General features: G+C 36.3%; 1 protein-coding gene across 1 annotated transcript; it reads right to left on the bottom strand.

The window, feature by feature from the left end:
- Nucleotides 1–287: 287 nt before the first annotated feature.
- LOC114707643 (selection and upkeep of intraepithelial T-cells protein 2-like) lies at nt 288–18,845 on the bottom strand. The gene is made up of 7 exons (XM_037203336.1): nt 18,697–18,845; nt 16,159–16,239; nt 13,564–13,911; nt 11,336–11,617; nt 9,130–9,237; nt 937–1,044; nt 288–334 (listed from the first exon to the last, which is right to left on the bottom strand). The coding sequence occupies exons 2-7, from the start codon at nt 16,232–16,234 to the stop codon at nt 288–290; spliced, it is 969 nt and encodes a 322-aa protein (XP_037059231.1). The 5' UTR covers nt 16,235–16,239; nt 18,697–18,845.
- Between the last annotated feature and the right edge of the window lie 1,509 nt (nt 18,846–20,354).

Raw genomic sequence — 20,354 nt, 5'->3', positions numbered from 1 at the left:
GGATCTGTGAAATGGAAGAGATCTTACAATGGTCAAACATTATATTCCCTTGGAAGCATGCTCTCTCTATCCTCATCTTTCTGTCTTCATATCCTAGCTACTATACATCTTCCCTGATAATGTCTATACTATTTCCTCCCTCACCAGACTATCTGCTCAAGACCCACTGACTCATTGACAGTCTAGATCCTTGTGAAGAAGGAAGTTTGGTTCCTCCCCATCCACCCACACATGTACCCACCAGTGTAGGACACAGAGATTCATTCAATGCATCCTTCTAAAAAACTTCAAGTGAGAATAGTTTCCTTGTCCCTCCACAAGTTTCTGGCTAGCTCTGAAAGGAAATCAAAAGAGACAGATTCATAGGAGAAAAGAATAACAGATTTATTTCACCTAATTTCTATATGAAAGAGCAGCCTTTAGAATGAAGATCCATGACTCAGGATGAATATCCATTTTTATGTTTCTGTTTGATGAAGCATGGGCAGATCTGTGGAAATATGATTGGACAGAAGTACAGAGCCAACAGAGTATGCCAGTTTGGGTTCTTTAGAACTTCTCTTTTTTCCTCCCAGATATAGAATGGATATTTTCCCAGATGAAGTTCTTATGGCCTAATGCTAAAGACAGGAAGGAGAATCTTTGCCTGGCAAGCTCCTTAAAAAAAGATGTGGGAGTTAGAGCGTTTCAGGAAAAAATCCACTGTGAATTTGAATGAAATGCTTTATCTTAGAACAGAATAAACAGCTGCATCTGCTATTAAAGTGTATTAAATTTAAACTCTGGAATCTAGATATTTTGACATGTGTTCTCATGGCCTATTTATTGACCCTATATTTCAAATTCAAGTAACAATTACTCCTCTTTTGTTAAATGTTTTAATGTACTATTTGAAGAAGATTTTTACAGGATGGGACCAGCCTCTTGCTTACATACCTCTTTGTTCTCGATGTAAAATGAGCATTACTCCCATAATTGCAAGCACTGAAGTCATGAGTAGCACTGAGCCCTTTAACAAATAAGAAAATCTCTCAGAGCAGATACCTAAAGAAAAAAATGTTATTATCATTTGACATTTGTATGGAGACATGCTACATTTGAAAAAAATGTATCAAGAAAGCAAGAGTTATTGTGGGTTGTGTGTGTGTGTGTGTTTTAAAGTTTCAATTTAAATTTTTTTCTTTTAATTTTTGAGATTATAATATAATTATATAACTTCCCCCTTCCGTTTAAGAGGAACTATTTCCAGGATAATGTGGAAATCAATATAGAGGGGAATATCAGGGTATAAGTGTAAGGGCTATTTTTAATGCTTTCTCCTTTGTATTCATTATAAAAGGGAAAGTTTCAGAAATAGAATATAAGATGGCAGGAGTAAAGGGATAGCTTTTTTAAGGTGGGGCATCATTGGGATTGAGACTAAACAGAACCACAGGAAAGTGATCATATTGTCGTCGTCGTCCTCCCCCCCCCCCCCGATTTTTGCCTCTGCTTCAATTTAGGATCTCCTTCCCAGATAATCTTGCTTTTCCATTCACCTTGCACATATTTAAAATGTTTCTTGTATCTATGTAAACTCTACAATCCACAAATGAGGAAAATTGTGATATATGTATGATTTCTGAATTATGTCAGTTAAAAATATCAGTTTCCTGGTTTATTCACTGACAATTCTGTTATTTATAACAGAATAAAACTCCAACACGAATGAATACCACATTCTCATATATTTTTACCTGCTCCTTTGTTCACAGACATTAAAACTGATTTCATACTTGGCAATTGTGAGTAGGGCTACAATAAATTGAGATGCACAAGTTATCTCAGTTGTATGGTGACTTGGAGTCTCTGGGTGTAACACCCAGTACCAGTAATACTGGGGCATATAAAGTTCTAATTTAGGTTTCTGAGGTATATTACTTTATGATTTGTCATGGTGAAAAGTGACAAATAACAATCCCAGATATGACATCTATAACAGAACAAAGAAAGTATTTCACCAGGTCCAGTTTGATGGACTAGTGAGTTTCCTGGCATTACTTGCAGGAACATGGTTGACTCAGGGTATAACGAAAAGATCTTTCCCAGTATGAATGGCAAGTCATGAAAGTTGCTTCCCTGGAGCTCTTTGCTTAACTTATAAGCAACTTCCACTGAAAATATCTTCTCCCCAGAATTTGTTTACTAATATTATAACCAATAATGATGATGAGAATTGTGAAATTTGTAAGTTGTCTGAGATTCCTGGTCCTTTTAAATTTCCTTGTCTTCCTAAGTGTTATGAGCCTTCCTTCACTCTCCAGGAAAAAAAAAAGGTTTCTAATTGAAGGAGATATCCATAGAACACTCCACTCCTTCTTTCAGTCCTTATATTCTTTTGATGCACTATTATGACATTTTCTAAACTTTGGAGAAAGTTGTATAAATGTCTATTATTTTTTCATTATGGCTGAAATTTGGGTCGCTATGTTACAGCAAAAGTCACTTATTCTTAGAGCTTGGCTACTTACAAGTCTACATGGGGAATGCAAAAGAGAAATTTCCTCTCCATTCTAATAGCATAAGTACTCTATGGGTAGAAACACTCATGTTTAGAATACAATTTAGTAGGCACTTCACAACTGTTTATCAAAACAGTAGTAGTTGACATAGCATTGTCTGGTGCTATGAAACCCAGCAGTCAGGGAGGGAGCTTCCATCTATGTCCTCTTCTGATTTTTATGTTAGATAGTCAAAGGGTGTAGTGTCTTTAGCAACAGGCATTATCATATAGTTTTGACATAATCAACAGCAGTATATATAGCCTTTGTCATTTGTGAGGACTTAGGACTTCATTGGCTCCAGCAGCTTCCTAAAGAGTTATTTCTCCCATGACAATATATGATTTTGGCTCCTAGCAGTGTCCTCTTATTGGTTTTTACTTACACATGGGGACTTGCAAAAAGTTCCTTAACTGTTGTTTTCACAGATGTTTTTCCAAACATCTGTGAGACACTTGTGAGTTAGCCTTACAAAATCAAATTTCTTTTACAGAGGGTAGACAGGTTCTTTAAAGGCTCACTACTGTCCACTTCAAGCAAAAGTCAATTGCTTCTAGTGAGCCAAAAGAACACATAGAGAACATGAGCTGGGATGAAATACTGCATGAAAAGATCCCATCATTTGTATTAATTATTTCATTACAAAAAATAATGTTGGTACAAATACATATATAGGAGAGACTACCCATCCAGCCCTAAACAATCCAATCATATCCCATAAGCCATCTGTCCCCACATCCTGGGTTGCTGTTTTTGCAGGGATCCTGTGGATCTTTCTAGTCTAGGTAGTCCCCAACCTGTGCCATTTTGTGCTGCTCATCATGGTTCATGCTTACGGAAGAACAAACAGGGTAATATGTAGCCTCCTGTGCTGCAGCTGGCTCCCTGCCTCTGACTAGTTCTTAATCAGCAACATAAACCCATTTCTTCATCAACCATATCTGGTTATTGAAAGATGGCTGATGAGACTCTTCACTTGTAGTTTACTTACTTCATGGGATAAACATACATCACATATTGAGGCAGAGATAATTGCCCTTCTCTATAACAACCTCAATAATTTTCATCTGCTGCTTTATCATCTATGCCTCGAATGAACTTTTTCTCGGGCTTTTAAGCCTTCTAGAAACTCACAGGTATATAGCATTTGATATTTTGATGAAAATTTCCCTAAGCATTCCAGTTGTCACATTTGACTTTGAGTGAACATAGCAGACCTTTTTGTATACAACTTCATGTGTTTATCACATCTGCATTGCATTAGCCCTTTAACAACCCAATTTAATTACCAATTTAAGTCATCTAAATCTGTCAAAACCTCTTCTACCTCACAAAGATCACATCCCACTATGGGGCTCAGCCAAGCTGCTGAAGTTCCATACCAGAAGCAGAGTTAACTTTTTCCTTGAGTTTTCTGCAACCAGATTCTAACCAGCCTGGTAAACAGGGTACTGATACCACCTCCTGTATTCCAAATTCCCTTGGTGATACCTATCCTTCTTCTATTGTCTTCCAATCTGTAACAAAAATTGCTAAATGGTTTTATTAACCTGGATTAAGATAATGGGGTGAAACCTGAAAGATCAGAGGGACAGAACAAGCCAGCCACAACTTCTTACCACTAGGAAATCATCCACCCAAGAGAGATAGTTCCTGTATACTCATGCCTTATATACCTTTCTGTGTCCTGCCATCTTACTTTTTCTCTCTACCTAGCTACATCACTTCCTCTTCATGCCTAGCTCTATCACTTCCTGTCTGTCTGTACAGCCCTCCAGACCTCTATGTTTAATTAGTGCTAGGATTCAAGGCATGTGTCACTACACCTGGCTCTGTTCCAGTGTAGCCTTGAACTCACAGAGATCCAGATGAAGCTCTGCCTCTCAAATGTTAGGATTAAAGACATGTGCTACCACTGCCTGACCTCTATATTTATTATAGTGGCTGGATTTTTCCTCTGGTCACTAGACAAGCTTTATTTGTTAGAGCACAAATAAAATATCACCACATTTCCCCTTTTTTTCTAAAAAAGGTTATAACTAATATAAGAAAAACTATATATAATAAGTACAATAACTTTATATAATACATACAGGCAATAAATACATCAACGATGTCTAGTCCATTTGTATTTGAGAAATTCAGCAAAAATATTCCATTATCTATCCTATTTTGGTGAGTCCAAAATGTACCTAATTCACTTTCTATCCTAACTTGTATTACCAATCAAAAACTATCTTTTGATGTCTTTCAAACTTATACACTTTACACCTCTTTAGTGAGTTTCTTTTCTGAATTTATTAACAAAGAAAACTATAACTATCTTATCTTCAACTGACTCAGAGACCCAAGAAGGAAATAATATTACTTAGTTAAACAGGAAGTGCAAACAAGCAACTTCCAAAAAATGTAAGGAATGACATGCTGCTAGTGGGAAGTATAGACCCACTGCTTCCTGGAGTTGGTGGTAGGCATACCTCCACCATGTTGGGAAGCTGATATGGGTGCAGTAAGCAGCCAAGCCTGCTGTTAGTCCTAGCCATGCAGCTTAGCAGTTTAAAATCTCTCCTTGTCAGAGAAGGATTATAGATTCATAATAAGACAGATTCAGGTAGAATAAAACTCTAAGTGGTTTACAGTGTAAATAAAAATGTATGTAGTCTTGGAAGAGAGAGGAAAAGGAGTATATGCAGTTATATAAAGAAATAGTTTTAAAAAATCGAGTCTTTAAAGGGACAGTAAAATAACGTAATAAGCCATGTAAAGATGGAAATCACACAGAGAATCTGGATTATATTGTCTTTGAGATTTTTTCATTTTATTTTATATAATAGTTTTTCTGGTCATTTTACATATCAACCACAGATTCCCCTGTCCTCCCTCCTCCCACTTCCCAACCTTCCCTCCCCAAACCACCCCCCATTCCCACCTCCTCCAAGGCAAGGTCTCCCGTGGAGAGTCAGCCCAGCCTGGTACATTCATTTGAGGCAGGTCTTTGGGATTTTTAACTGCTGAAAGACATGTGATTGTAAAGGCTGCTGAATTAAACAAATATATGTACTTTAAAGGTATTTTGACTTCAAAATTTGTCTAAGGATATGTTGCTTTGGAAAAGAGGTTCTGCTTTTGTTTCCACAGAAGATGAGAAGCTGTGAATTCCTACCAGATCAATATGGTTCTATCAAGGAAAAACCCCTTAGAGGTCTCCAGATGATCCTGCATCCAGAAAAGATTCAAGGCAACTGGTTTAGAGAATACAGCCTCATAGACTATTCAAGTCAGGACTTGACCATAACTCTAAAATATTCTTTCTGTCTTCATAGGACTACTAGCACCACCAATCAGCAGAGAGTAGCCTAGAACACTACACCCAAATTCCCAAGAATGGATTATGGATGCTTGTCCTTATTTGGGTTTGGTTACAAATTGTTGTTGGTCATAGTCAATCTCTTTCTAAAAAAAGAAAGAGGATATTATAGATAATATAGATGTAGGATATAGATATGATAGGATGGAAGAGTAGATCACTGAAAGAGCAACAACTTGTTTAAAATGTTTTACATTGCTATGGATTTTGGTTTATTGATACAAATTTAGTTAATTTTGTCATACTATATATATTTCTATTCTTGTTTAAGGTATTATGTTTATGAAACTCATTTAAAATTGTAATGTATAATTGAGAACTACAGATTAATAATTTGTAATGTATAATTGAGAACTACAGATTAATAATTTGTCATCTATGATAATCAAACTTACAGTCTTGTTGGTTAAGTTTTCTAAGTATACATGGATACATTTCAATTAGGCAGGTAATCTTCAAATACTTCAAAGACCTACAGAACATGGCATTTAAAATGTTGTAAGAGATTTGGCTTTTCTGGACATTTGAGATATATCTGCTCCTGGCAGCACCAATCTACTTCATCTACTTCAGAGAAGATGATGAGGATCTAAGAAACTCCATATGGATTTTGCTTTGTTTATGGCAAAAGTTAGTCATTTGGGCCAGAAACTGCTCTTGCCTGGATTACTTGACAGTATGTTGTATAACCTGGACATGCAGGACCCATGGCAAAATGACCACTAAACTTTGCCAAAACAGGGTGACATGGTCCTTAAGGTTCCTACTTTGTAAAAGAAGTTGCCAGACATTCTACAGGACACAGGGAGAAGCGACTGATGAACTTTGCCAGAATGGATGGAATAGTCCTTAAAATTTCCTGCTTCACTAAAATGTCTACAAGAGACTGTAGGCCTATTGTCTCAAGATGGATGCCCCAACCTTGCAGAGGACCTTTGGGTGACTGTCCAGGCGGCTAGCTGTCTCTGTCATTCTAGATTTTTGGAAGTTGCTTACAATGTTCTTCCTGTTTACTTAGGTAATATTGTATCCTTCTGGGGTCTTTGATGTAGTTGAAGACTAGATAATTATTATTATAATTTTCCTTGGTTATGACAAAAGATAAATTATTTATGAAACTTTAGACTCACCAATATAGGATAGATGATAGAGTATTTAATTTTTTCAAATACAAATAGACAAGATAATGTAACTATAATTTTTACTTGATAACTGTTCTCTTATATGTAATTTTACTATGTTAAAGTTAAAATCTTCCTTTTTAATTAGACAGAAAAGGGGAAGTGCTGTGGGATGTCTTTCTGTATGCTGTGAATATGTGTTGCTATGATTTGTTAATAAAGAAGCTGCTCTGATTTATGGCAAGTCAGGTTATAGCTAGGCAGAAAATCCAAGAGAAAGACAGGAAGAAGAAAGGCAGAGGTGGGAGAGATACCAGCCTGCCAACCAAGGAGCAACATGCCAGCAGACCAGTAAAGCCTTGGAACACATGGCAAAATATAGATTAATATAAATGGGTTAATTTAAGATATAAGGGCTAGCTAGCAAGAGGCCTATCATAGGCCATAGCATTTGTAAATAATATTAAGCCTCTGAATGATTATTTTATAAGCAGCTATAAGGCTGCAGGGCTGGGAGGGACCAAAGAAAACTTCTGACTACATGAATCCTTGATACTTAAGGGAATCTTGTCTTAAGACTGTTAAGTGTTTCCAGTGTCTCCTGTGAGTCAATCCATCCAGACTGATGTCCTTATATCACCTCATGTTATGCAGGATGGATAGTTACATTACTGTTTCTCTAGTACTGTGAAACTTATATTGGTCCCATCTGCTTCCATATCCTGCAGTTTCACAATCCAGGTTCTGAGAAACTCAGTTTTTGTTTGTATGTTTTAAAGTCTTCCCAATTTTAAGCTATACAGATTTCAGCTGATCATAATTTTGTTGCCTTTCCTTTCCATGATATTGAAATCATACTTGATGCATATATTCTATCACTGTTACCTCATGACTTTTTTCCTCATCTTTTGATTTTTTTTACAGTGACTTCTAAGTTTTTTTGTTCTGAGGGAGAGCTCCTCAGCAAAGATCTAACTCATTCCCTGCTTCCAGCTATAGGAAATTGCACATTGATATCTTCTCATCCTCCCTTTGATTCTCTTTTCTTGTCAAATCAAAGACTTGTGTGGAGGAGAGCAACATCCTTATATCTTTTTGTATAGTCATACCTCACTCATGTGAGAAAATTACTTCTGGGCAGACAGATGAGCCTCAGTTCAATGTCTTATCACTCACAGAAAAGGCATATGAATGCTGACAGAGCTTTCTTATGAAAGAAGTCTATGTCACTTTCAGAGACTGCAATATATAGTCCACCAGGCATTTGGGGTGCTTCTCAATACTCAACATGAAGCAGATCCCATTCATCAATGAAGCATTCCACCTGGTGCCATGTAAAGAGAGATGTCCACATGTAAGAACATCCTTCCCCCAAAATTCTCTCAGATATCTCAGTCTTGGTTTCATGATTTATAACTCTTCATAGTGAACACACAACTTTCACTACAGAAAAGAAGCTCATCATTCCATATCACATGGGTGATGTTATTGATATTGAGATTGACCTGCACAGATGCCTTACCCTCAGACTGATCACAATTAGATAAATCAACCTTAAATTGTACACTGTATGCACTAGACAGCAACTCCTCCCCAACAATTTCTGAGCAGACAAAAAACAAAAATTTATTCACTTGAACAGGCCACTCATGACAGAAAGAAGATTCCACATAAGTGATTAGTGAACAAATGAGTTTATTCAGGATTACTCACAAGATCATGGGTAGACAGTTAATTGCTAGAGTCCAAATAATCAAAAAATGGATACTACTGAGTGGCTTACTCCAGTGTGGGACATACACTAGTTGCACCTTTATATCTCCCTGGTCAGCTTGGAAATCAACCAACACAGGTAAAAGGTGTTTCAACTTGATGAAAGTAAAGGCAGCACCAGCTTTTGTAAACAATATTGTGAGAAACTCTACCAGCAGAAGCAGAGAATATAGGACTAAGAAGTGGGTAAGATCCCACATGATCCCTACATAACATGTGACTGGAGAGTTTAGGATTTCCTTGGCAGACTGACTTGGGAAGCAATGACTGAATAGCTTTAGCTAATTCCCCTTCTTCTACTTTCGTTCCACAACACAAACCTACTTACCATATATGAGATATTGCTGAACACAGTAAGTCACAATGAAGGCTATCAGAACGGATGCTATCATACTCATAATCCACATCCAAACACATTTCCATGAGAATAGTTCACCTGAAACATGAGTTACAAATCTTATCACTGAGAAAACTTGGATTGTACATACCTAGTTAGCAATGCTGACTCATCTGAAGCTTGTTACAATTTAAGAGTCTACCTCCCTGGAATAGTAGGCCTAGACAGGTGTGGAAAAGCAGTTATGATGGGTTGGGTAAAGATCATGCCATGATACAGATATAGAGATATAGAACAGCATAATAATACAGTTGCACAATAGGTAAAAATGAGACTAATAAGAAAGGAAGCAAAGTTAAACTGGTAGGGAAATAGTGACCCCCAGTTGAGTGAGGCAGGCAGGTTGTATGCTTCAGGATGATTATCAAGGTAATACTTATGAGGAAGTGAGATTTGAATGTAGAATTGAAGGAGATAAGGAAAGTTAGTTGAATTTACATTATTCTGTAAGAAGAAACAACTAGAGGAAAAATATGAAGGCTGAACTCATCTATATGGATGTGTAAATAGATGAGATGGAGAAGGTGAACATTAGGAGATGAGGCTATGAAGGTAACAGGGGCACAGGTAACTAAAAAAATTTGGAGATAGTTACCTATAACTAAACAGGGAGCAATTTCAGGGTACTTAACCAAGATGGTATTTTTAAGTAATTTGTTCTATGTCCTATGTTCAGGATATACCATCACATACTAGATAAAAAATAGGAGAGTTTTAGTATGCTATTTCTAAATCATAATCTATAATTCAGACTTAGATAATGGTGAGAAGTGATGAAGAAGGATCTAATTATTAATCTGATTTTTTCTCTCTGATTCATTTTTTCTGACTTGCTGGATTCCTAATTTCATTTTAAATTCCCGACTCCAGGTCTACACCAAATATAGAGTCACCGCTCACCAAACTCCTTATAGACATGAACCTTTTTGATATGAAGAATATTCAGTGCTCTGTTCAAAACCTCTCAACTCTAGCTTTTGTTTGTTCATGTCTGTATAATCTCAAGGCCTATATTGTCACTGTGAGGACATCCTTAGACTTGTTCTATAAGTGTGACCAGAGTGAAATTAAATTGCCTTTTTTATTTTATCATCAGGTTTTACACACATTTTTCTTTTTAGGATATGTGACTAAATCTGGATCATTAGAACCGCCACAGTCTGGGATCCTGAGTCAGACAGCTGTCTTGAGACTCCAGTAATAATGAGACTCTGGTATATTTTAATCGTAGAACTAGTATATGTGAATGTGATAGAAAATGGAAGCCATGGGTGACTTTAGTGATTTAGTTCTGAGAAACTGAAAATATGAAATGCTACTTCAGAGCACTAAATTAAGCAAACTTTAGAGTAGCCACGAGTTTAGTTCTTATTGTGCTCATTTTATATTTATTAAACTTTTGGGTTGACTTATAAGTTTTCAGATGAGAGCAGAAAAAAGGAGGAGATATAAGTTATGGAAGAGTGAGAGTTCTGGTGTTACTTAAAGCCATGAGATAAAGGAAGTCAGAAGAGAGTAAGGCCTCAAAAGCTATGCCTTAGAGCCTTGGATGTCAATATGCCAATTAGTTTTGTTGACTTCACACAAACTAGAGTCAACTGGGAAGGAGAAACCCCAATTAAGGCATTTCATCCATCTGATTGGACTTAGGCCGTGAGTGCAGGCATTTTCTTTACTGATGATTAATGTGGCAGGATCCAGGCCCCTGGAGGTGGATGGTGCCATCCTTCATCAGGTACTCTTGAGTTTTATAGGAAAGCAGAGAAAGCCATTGTGAACAAGCCAGTGAAAAGTGTTCCTCTGTGGTCTCCACTTCAGTTCCTGCCTCCAAGTTCCTTTTGAGCTCCTGCTCTGGCTTCCCTTGATGAAACACTAAGATGTAGAAGTGTGATCCAAATAGACTCTTCTCCCACTCCAATTTGTTTATGATCATGATGTTTTATGACAGTAACAGAAAGGGAATCTACAATAGTCCAGACTATAGACTGAGAAAATAAACACATCAGAGAAAGAGAGACAACAAACTAGATGATGAGTAAGGCCAAGAGAATGCAAGCCCTTAGTAACCAAATCAAGGAAGAAGTGATACATAAATATATGTGGCAATGGATGTCACTTAAGAACAAACACATTTTACCTGATAGAACAATATTTCTGCTTTCTTCTTGGTGAGTTAGACGGTTTTGAAGATAGCAAGTGACATTCCTGTGGGAACTTGCTTCAATAAAAAGGGCCATTGTCATGTTGAACAATTTGTTTCTGTCCTGTGAATGGGATTTTGATGTTGCTGGAATGACTTCTCCTTTGCTATCTATCCATTCCATACGAGGCTGTGGGAACCAACCTCCCGAATGACACTCCAACATCACATCTTTGGTATTAGGGGAATGCATAAGAATCTGTATGTCTGAGCTTGTGACTAGTTGACAACAAAAGAGGAAAACAATATTATTAGGTACAAACGGAAGAGGAAATGACAGAAAAATAAAAGCTCTTTTCAGTTTTAATCCCAGTTTCAAAAGACACATAGATAATAAAACTCTATACGTTTCTGGTTGCCTCATGAAAATGACAAGAGCCAGATGGAAAGGCTATAGTTCACAGTCACCAATCTGTCCAAACTAAATCAGCTGAGAAAAGGCCTGTTTCACTTGTTTATTCATTTATTTAAAGCATATTTTTAGGTTATTTACCGAGTCTAAGAAATTAATCTATGTCTTTGGATTATGGTGAACAGAAATCAAGATTTTGAATCTTAAAGATTTTTTAATTTAAATTTTTCTTTGATCATAGTCACTAGTTATTTTGAGCCACTGTAAATAGATTATAAGAATGAATTTCATTATAGCACAACTGTGGAACTCTACTTGAATCTTTGTGTATGTCTATAACAGGTAATTTTATAATTTGGGAACATTTGAAAGTAAAACTATTAGGAGAAAAGGATATACTGTGTGGTACAAGGTAGCTCCCATTGGCACTAAAACCAATGAAGGGATGATGGAAGAGTGGGAAAGATGGAGGAGCAAAGTATTCGTTTGTTATTGTTTTGCTTTTCTTGCTGTTATCATTTTTTCAATTAATATTTCAGTTCTTTATTTTTTTTAATTTTCCTTTGCAGGGGTGAGGGTGGGGCGCTAGCTACAAGGATAAAGGGCCAATACAGAGGGACTGGGAGGTGAGTGAGATTGAGGTGGATGATGTGAAATTCCCAAAGAATCAGTAAAAAAATTATATTAAAAATGTGTTTAATATAAAAATAGATAATACATTAATAGTGTGAAAAGTACATGTTAATTTAGAGAAAATGAACATGTATGAAATTTTTCCAGCATATTTATGAGGCCTAAAACATGCCTAATGTATAGGGCAAAAGAAAATGAATGGAGATTTAAAGCACTGTACCAAACCTTCTCTGTCTAGTAAAGTGTCCCTGGAATAACAAAAATATTATATATCTGTGCTAACACAGTTGCTTTTTGCCTCATTAGACTATTGAAAATGGCAATGATTAGCTTTTTGTCCCATTAGACCAATAAATGTTGCAATGAGCTACACTGTATAATTCTGCTCTACATTACAGAGGTGTCACGTGACAGCCAGTAAAGATTATTCATCTGAGTCTAGAGTCCTACATGTATGTGCTCACATTTATATAATTTTTCAGTTTCTTTTAAACCCATAACCTTCTCTCCTTTTATTTTTCATCCAAAATAATTCAGAGTAAGGAAAGTAGCATAAATGCTATATAGTTGCCTTTATTTCATATATAACATTGTATGTGAGGATAGTGATGATTGTAGCTAAAAACTTTTGATAAAGGTTCAGAAAAATTAATCAAGTACTAAGTAGTCAGTGAATTGATTTGGAATTGAAATGGAAATAAGTATTATTAGTAAAAAGAATATTTTTCTTTCTTTCATTAAAAATTTTCACACAATGTTTTGTGATTATGTTTTTTCCCTGAAATTCCTCCCATGTCCTCTCCACCTCCATACCCTCCCAACTTTATAGTAAAAAGCATGTTTTAAAAATTCAGTTCATTTGGAAAATTAGTAAAGTGTTGTTAGAGATATTTGAAAGGGTAATAAAATAATCTAAAAGGAAGCTGATTATATGTTAGAAACCTAACAGTGTATATAGGAATAATAAGAAAGTGTTTACTGATAGAACCACTCTCTGCATTGTAGTAATTTTCATTTTTGATCTTTCATGACATCCAACTAAAAAATTAATAGTAAAGAAGCCATCTTGCTAATCAAACCATGCAAAAAGTGTCAAACACTGATAGTTTTCCAACCACTCAACCCTCATAGGCTTTGAATCATGGGTACACAACAGTCTCAGGTAGGAATCCATGCCTACCTGTGACCTTGACCTCTGTGATGTGCTCTTCATAGAATTCACCATCTTTGAAGATGCAGTGGTATGGTCCATCATCATCAACAGTCACATTAAAGATCGTGAGGGTCACTTTCCCTTCTCCAATGGCATCTTTCAGGAGTTCTGTCCTCTCCACATACATGGAGATAGTTTCTCCATGCAGGTCTTTACCATCCCTGTACAGGTGCACTGGCTGCGTATAATGGTTCCTGAACCAGCGAATCTCCATGTGCTGTGCATTTTGTGGTGGAGACAATTGACAACTGAGTTCAAGGGTTCCACCCAATGAAGCCAAGACTGGCCTAGACAATCCAGTCACTGTGAATTTTTCTGTGAAGGAGAATAATCAAAAGACAAGAATGTGAATTAGTAAATATATTCATACCTTTTGTTGAAATCATTCTCTCTGTTAACCCTCTTGTGTCTTCTCTCCCCCGCCCCACTTTCTCAAATATCCACACATACTTTATGGAAGGTCACTTTGTTTATCCTGAAGGCATTTAAATTACTAATTACTTAATAGATACTAAAGCAGAAAGTGTTACTACAAATGGTTCAAGATGATTTTAAGGTACTATTGGAGATGTTGAGTCACTTCAAGACAGGCTGGATTCAAGATAAATTAAGGCAATGTGCAAGTCTGGGTCAGGGGAAATTGTAATATGAGATTATGTCATGTAGTGGAAATTTTGCTGAACTCAGGCTCCAGGGACAGTAGAGAATAAACAGCCAGTGTGTATTGTGATGCATGCAAAAGGATTGTAGCTGGCACTTTGTCTTAAATCCTCCAATCCTTGAAGTCAGCACAGGAAAGACTTTCTGAACAGAACACCATTAGCACAGGGTCTAAGAACAACAAAGAAATGGGACCTCATGAAACTGAAAAACTATGCAAGCAAAGTTGAACAAAGATGTTTGCCAACTACATATTTGATAGAGGGCTAATATATAAAATACATAAACAATGTAAAAATCTAGTCACCAAGAAAATAAATAACCCAAGCAAAAATGGGGTAAAGATCTAAACAGAGAATTCTCAAAGAGAACACCGAAATGGCTGTGAAACACTTAAAGAAGTGTTCACCATAATTAGCCACCAGGGAAATGCAAACTAAAAGTACTTTGAGATTTCATCTTATACCCTTTAGTTACATTTGTCAATAAAAGAAATGACAGCTCATGCTGGCGAGATGTGAAGTGAGAGGCACAAGCATCCATTGCTAGTGGGAATTCAAAATTGTATAGTCACGTAAGAAATCAGTGTGGTCATTTCTCAGAAAGCTGAGACTAGATCTACCTGAAGATCTAGCTATTCTACTCTTGAGCATATACCCAGAGGATGCTTTATCCTAACTACAAAGGCACTTGCTGAATCATATTAATTGCACCTTTATTCATTATATTAAAAAATTGAAAAGAGCCTAGGTGTTTTTCAATGAATGAATGGATAAGGAAAATGTTGTACATCCATACAGTGGAATATTATTATTCATCCATTTAAAAATGTGAAATGAAGTTCACAGGTTAATAGATGGAGCTAAAAAGAAAAATCATTCTGAGTGAGGTAATCCAGACCAAGAATGATAAATATAGTATGTATTGACTTATATGTAGATGTTAGCTTTAAGTCTTCAATAAGAAAGCTACAATCTATATAACCACAGAGGCTAGGTATAAACTAAGGGGTGAGGAGGGATGGACTTTCCTAAGAAGGGAAAATAAAATATGTAGCTGTGGGTGGACAGGGATGTAATGGGAGGACCAAAAGGGGATGGGGAGTGAAGAGGAAGGAAATGGAAGGAAATACAGAGACAGCCAAAACTGAGGCCCATTTCTGGGGCCATATGGAAACCCAGAAAAGTAGGAGATTACTAAAGTTGTTTCATACATATACAAAGGCAATCCAAATGAAATCACCCAATAATGGGGGAGACAAAGCCACAACTGGATATTTCTTGTCACCAAAGGAAACTTTCAGTACCAGGAAGGAGTCTAATTCAAGTGAAACCCAAGTAAATGTGCATCAGTGAAATTTATCATTGGAAAATCAGCTTTTGCTAGAATATTCTACATCTATTATATCATTCATTGCCTAAGTCTTTTCTTTTAAATGTCTTCAACTAATCTGCATTTATTTGTGGTTTGCATAGATGTCCCTGCAAATCTCATTATCCTAGCCCATTTCATCTTCCCTCATCTCGCACCCCCCACCCCCGCTGCACTGTATTCTTAGCTTTGATGGATTTTAATCTGCATCTTTTGTACCAGTTCCTCAGTGTAAAGGTGATATGTAAGTCCTGTACATTCAGTTTGAATATTGAGTCCTCAAGGCAAGTATTCTATCTCTTCTTTGCACTTCCTTCCTGGAAGCTGAAACAAACCCAAGTAAAGATTATTTGCTGATTAGACATAATTACTTGCTCCTCTAAGCTGGAAACTCTTGTGATTGTCTTCAACTCATTGCTACATTCAAACTTTAGGGAGAATGATTTCAACATTCTGTTCTTTGTACTGTACCTTGATTTTGCTGGCATGCTTGACATTGCTAAGATTCATAAGGGCAAGTGAGAGTCATACCTGAACTCAGTGCCACTATCAGAAGGAGGTACAAGACAACACAGTTTGTGACAAGAAGTACTCCTGTAGTTCCCATTACACCTATGATGAAACACATTAGATGAAAGTATAGTTTAGATTTATTTTAACTGTCCATTCAATTCCCAATTTCTCTATAACCCTAATATCTTGCCTGATGTGTGTATGATAGATATGAAAAATCTATTACATTTGACTCCTGGATCAAAGACCAAAATACTAAATAACTTATTTTAAGAAAAATCTAAATGTTTATGATATATCCTTCTTGAATTTTGAATGAATAAAAAAAAATGACGTGTGTGTGTGTGTGTGTGTGTGTGTGCGCGCGCGCGCGCGCGCGCTCACGTGCGCACACGCATGTGTGTTTTATCTGCATATATGTATGGACCATTTGTATTCCTGGTGCCTACTGAGGTCAGAAGAGGTTGTTTTATCTCCTAGAACTGGAGTTCACCATGCTTGTGAACCAGTATATGGATGCCAGAACTAAATCTGGGTCCTCTGAAAGAGCAGAAAGTACTCTTAACTACTGATACATTTCTCCATCTGTCTTTTTTATATATTTTATTAATATATACTATTATACATAATGCATGTCATTATGACATTTTCATACATGTATGTACTTTGTATTCACTGCCATTGCCCTCTCTTGTGGCCTCCCAGTCCCACTAATCTTCCTCTTTCCAAATACTTTCCTTTATACTTTCATGTCTTTTTAATTTTTAGGATAATCCTTTGAGTTTAATTAGGATATTTTACAGGACCATGGTAAAGTTCTGTTTACAGGAACATGGATCACCAGTGGCTACACCACTGAAAAAGTGTAGCCTCCCCTCCCCAGCAATTATTAGCTTCCTATTGAGCCTCAGAGTGGGATGAGGTCTTGTGAGTTCCTCACTTTTCCACAATAGAAATGGTGGCACTAATCCTGTTCAAGTCTTGTGCAGGTAATCCCAGTGGCCCCACTATCTCTCCTAGATAATTGTATTTTCATACTTTTTTATTTTCTTTCTTTTAATTAATTTATTTTTAAAAGCTTTTTTTTCATTTTACATACCAATCCCAGTTCCCCCTTCCTCCCCTTCTCCCGACCCCCGACATCCCTCAGTCCTTTCCCTCTCCTCAGAGGTAAGACCTCCCTTGGGGAGTCAATAAAGTCTGGCACACTAAGTTGAGGCAGGACCAAGTCCCTCCCCATTGTGTTGAGGCTGCGCAAGGTATCCCACCCTAGGGAATGTGTTCCAAAACAGCCATTTCATGCACCCAGTCCTGGCTCCACTGTTAGGGCCTCCCCAAACAGATGGACCAAAAAAAAATCACACATTTTTAAAAGAACACATATCTTTCCATTTTCTTCTTCTTTCCAAATTTTAATGATAATGATTCTACTCTCTACTATATCAAGTTTAAAAAAATATTTTGGATTTGAAATAGAATTACATTACTTTCCCTCACCCTTCCCTCCACCTTCTCTCACATCACCACTCTCAAACTAATAGCATCTATTTCTTTATTATTGTTATACACATACACACATATACATATGAACATGTATATATATACAAATGCATATATGTATATAACAACATCATTACATTGCAATAAACAATAACATTATCATAACAACATTAATAAAGAAAATGTATATATACATGCATATATATGTGTATGTATGTGCATGTGTATATGTAGAAATATATATAAACACAGCATACTGAGTTATTTTTTCTGGTTTGTATGTGTATGGTTTCAAGGCTGACCACTCGCATTGGACAAACATACTGGGGCTCATTTCTGGGAGAGTCTAAATCTCCTTCTCCCTCCCAGGAGTCGTTAGTTGTCTGTAGTTACTTATATAGATATAGAACCCTTGGAAAAATTTTCCCATTTTATGTTGACATGTCAATTAATTCCACTGTTTCAGTCATGTTTATGTAGCTATTTCTAAGAAAACAACTTTTTAAATTTTCATGTATAACTGAGAACATGAAATATTTGTCTTTTTGTGCTAGCCTATTTTAGAAATTGAGTTTTTAAAGACATATTGTAAAAACTCAACAGGGACATCTCACATATTCTATCCCTTTCTGACTTTGTTAATTATTACTAGATACAGTAGAGAAATTATTCTGGTTAAGAAGAACATGGGATGGGCACATGCCTCATTTTATGTGGCTGAGAAATAATAATCATCGGAATATATTATCTTTAGCCTCTATCAAATGACACTCCAGAACCTGATCTCAGTATCCACTAAGATTCAGTGTTAGAGAGTAATTTTCAACTCTTCCATAAAGAAAACTTAGGAGTTTTCTTCCCCAGAAGGTACTAACCATTCTTCTGAACCCCAAGGTTTACTAGTCCTTAAATGTACTTCTGTTTAAATCTTTGGAACTTGTTTCTAGGCAGACAGTATTCCTTCCAGGAGGCACAAGGAAGAAGAAAAAGTAGAAGAGAAATTATCTGTGAAGACAGAACCATATCCTAAAAAGATTACTAAATCCCCTTACTTACCTGAGCCTGACAATCCCAAGTCGGCTCTTTATTGTCCCTACAAAAGCATCAGTTGACTCGTGTGAGTTTTTCGTAATGCTCCAGCATTTTACTGAAGCCACCAAGCATGCCAGATTTAGATGGAGATCAGGTAAACTAGCTACCAATGCCTCTCTCCTAACCTGAAAGTCTGGTCCCATAATTCTGCAAGTCTGATACTTAGGTTTCTTTGCCAGGGAACTTCCTACAGAACTGGTATATCAACCTGCAAAAGAACTCTATGTTTAGCTCAGTGTCTACATCTGGTATTACTCAAGTACTAACAAGACTCACCTCACCCAGGTAAGAAGCAAAGCGAAACTGGACTCACATCTATCATATACCAAGTGCCAAATGAAAAGCTACAGTGAATGTATTTTCAATGCTGGACCTATACATAGTAAGGAGAGGGTATTGTAGAAACACAAGTAAATGACTTTAAGTTCAGATAAAGCATTCCATGAAACTTTATTCAGTTAACAACAAATAACAATAACCTTGAAGTAAAAATGACCAGTTAGTCCAGTTAAGCAAAGGAACACAGTAGTTTTCCAGGTGGTCAGAGCAACTCTGTCTTGAAGACACAAAAGAAAGTAGTCAATTCAAAATATTACCGGTAATTTGCAATAGCTACTGGGACAAAGGATTATAAGGAAAAAGGAGAGGTGAACTTCAGGAAGAAATAAGGGAAGTTATGAAAATTTAGGAAACATACAATTTATATGTATGTTTATATATATGCAGTCAAGTTTTTAATATATAAATGTATATTAATATTTAATATAGATGGCATTCATATATAAGTACAGACTAGTCATGACTATGAATGCATATAGAAACTTATTTACCTAAATATTTTTAATAAAATATTGCATATATTTATACATGTATGCACACATATATAAAAGTATATTTCAGAAAATATGTAATTTTACCTCCACAAGTAAGTCATATAACTCACAGTAAATTTATCATGCATGTGTAAATCATTATAAATGTACACATGTAAATGATTTAAAGTTTTTTTTAGTTCTTTGAGATTTTTGTACAAAGTTGTTTGATCATATTCACCCCCAATTCTTCCCAGATCATTATGCTTCCCTACTCAATCAACTTTGTGTCCTTTATTTAAAAATACAAACACTTTTACTGCTGTGATAAAACACCATGACCAAAGCAACATGAGGAGGAAAGAGCTTATTTCAGTTATAATCCAGGTCACACTCCATCAATGATGGAAACAAAACCAGGAACTCACTCAGTGTGGAAACCTGGAGGCAGGAACTGAAGCAGAAACCCTGGAGGGAAAACTGTTTCCTCACTTGATCTTTATGGCTTGTTCACCTTGATTTGTTACCACATGCCCAGAGTTGGCACAACATGGAGTGTTCTGGTTTCTCTCACATCAATAATTATCAAGAAAATACCATAGTCTTGTCTACAAACCAATCTTATGAACAGATTTTGCTCACAGTTAGAATTCCCTTTTCCCTGATATGTCTTAGTTTGTGTCAAGTTTGCAAAATCTAACCAATACAACCATCAAGACCAATTTGTGCCATTCCAATATTTTTGTATGTACAGTTTTCCACCCTAGTACAATTGACTTACCAGGGACTACACTCTTAGAGAACTCCTCT

The sequence above is a fragment of the Peromyscus leucopus genome, chromosome 2, assembly GCF_004664715.2.
Source record: "Peromyscus leucopus breed LL Stock chromosome 2, UCI_PerLeu_2.1, whole genome shotgun sequence".
NCBI lineage: Eukaryota > Metazoa > Chordata > Mammalia > Rodentia > Cricetidae > Peromyscus > Peromyscus leucopus.
Note: the sequence above shows the minus strand (reverse complement) of the source record. Positions and strands in the feature narration are given on the sequence as shown.

What these genes read in the sequence shown, in the direction of transcription:
- LOC114707643 (XM_037203336.1), bottom strand. Translation starts at nt 16,234, where the DNA reads ATGGGAACTACAGGAGTACTTCTTGTCACAAACTGTGTTGTCTTGTAC. An exon ending in CACAGAGGTCAAGGTCACAG is followed by an intron (nt 11,618 to 13,563) that starts GTAGGCATGGAT and finishes GTTGTCAACTAG; the next exon opens with TCACAAGCTCAGACATACAG. An exon ending in TTTACATCGAGAACAAAGAG is followed by an intron (nt 335 to 936) that starts GTATGTAAGCAA and finishes ATTTCCTTTCAG; the next exon opens with AGCTAGCCAGAAACTTGTGG.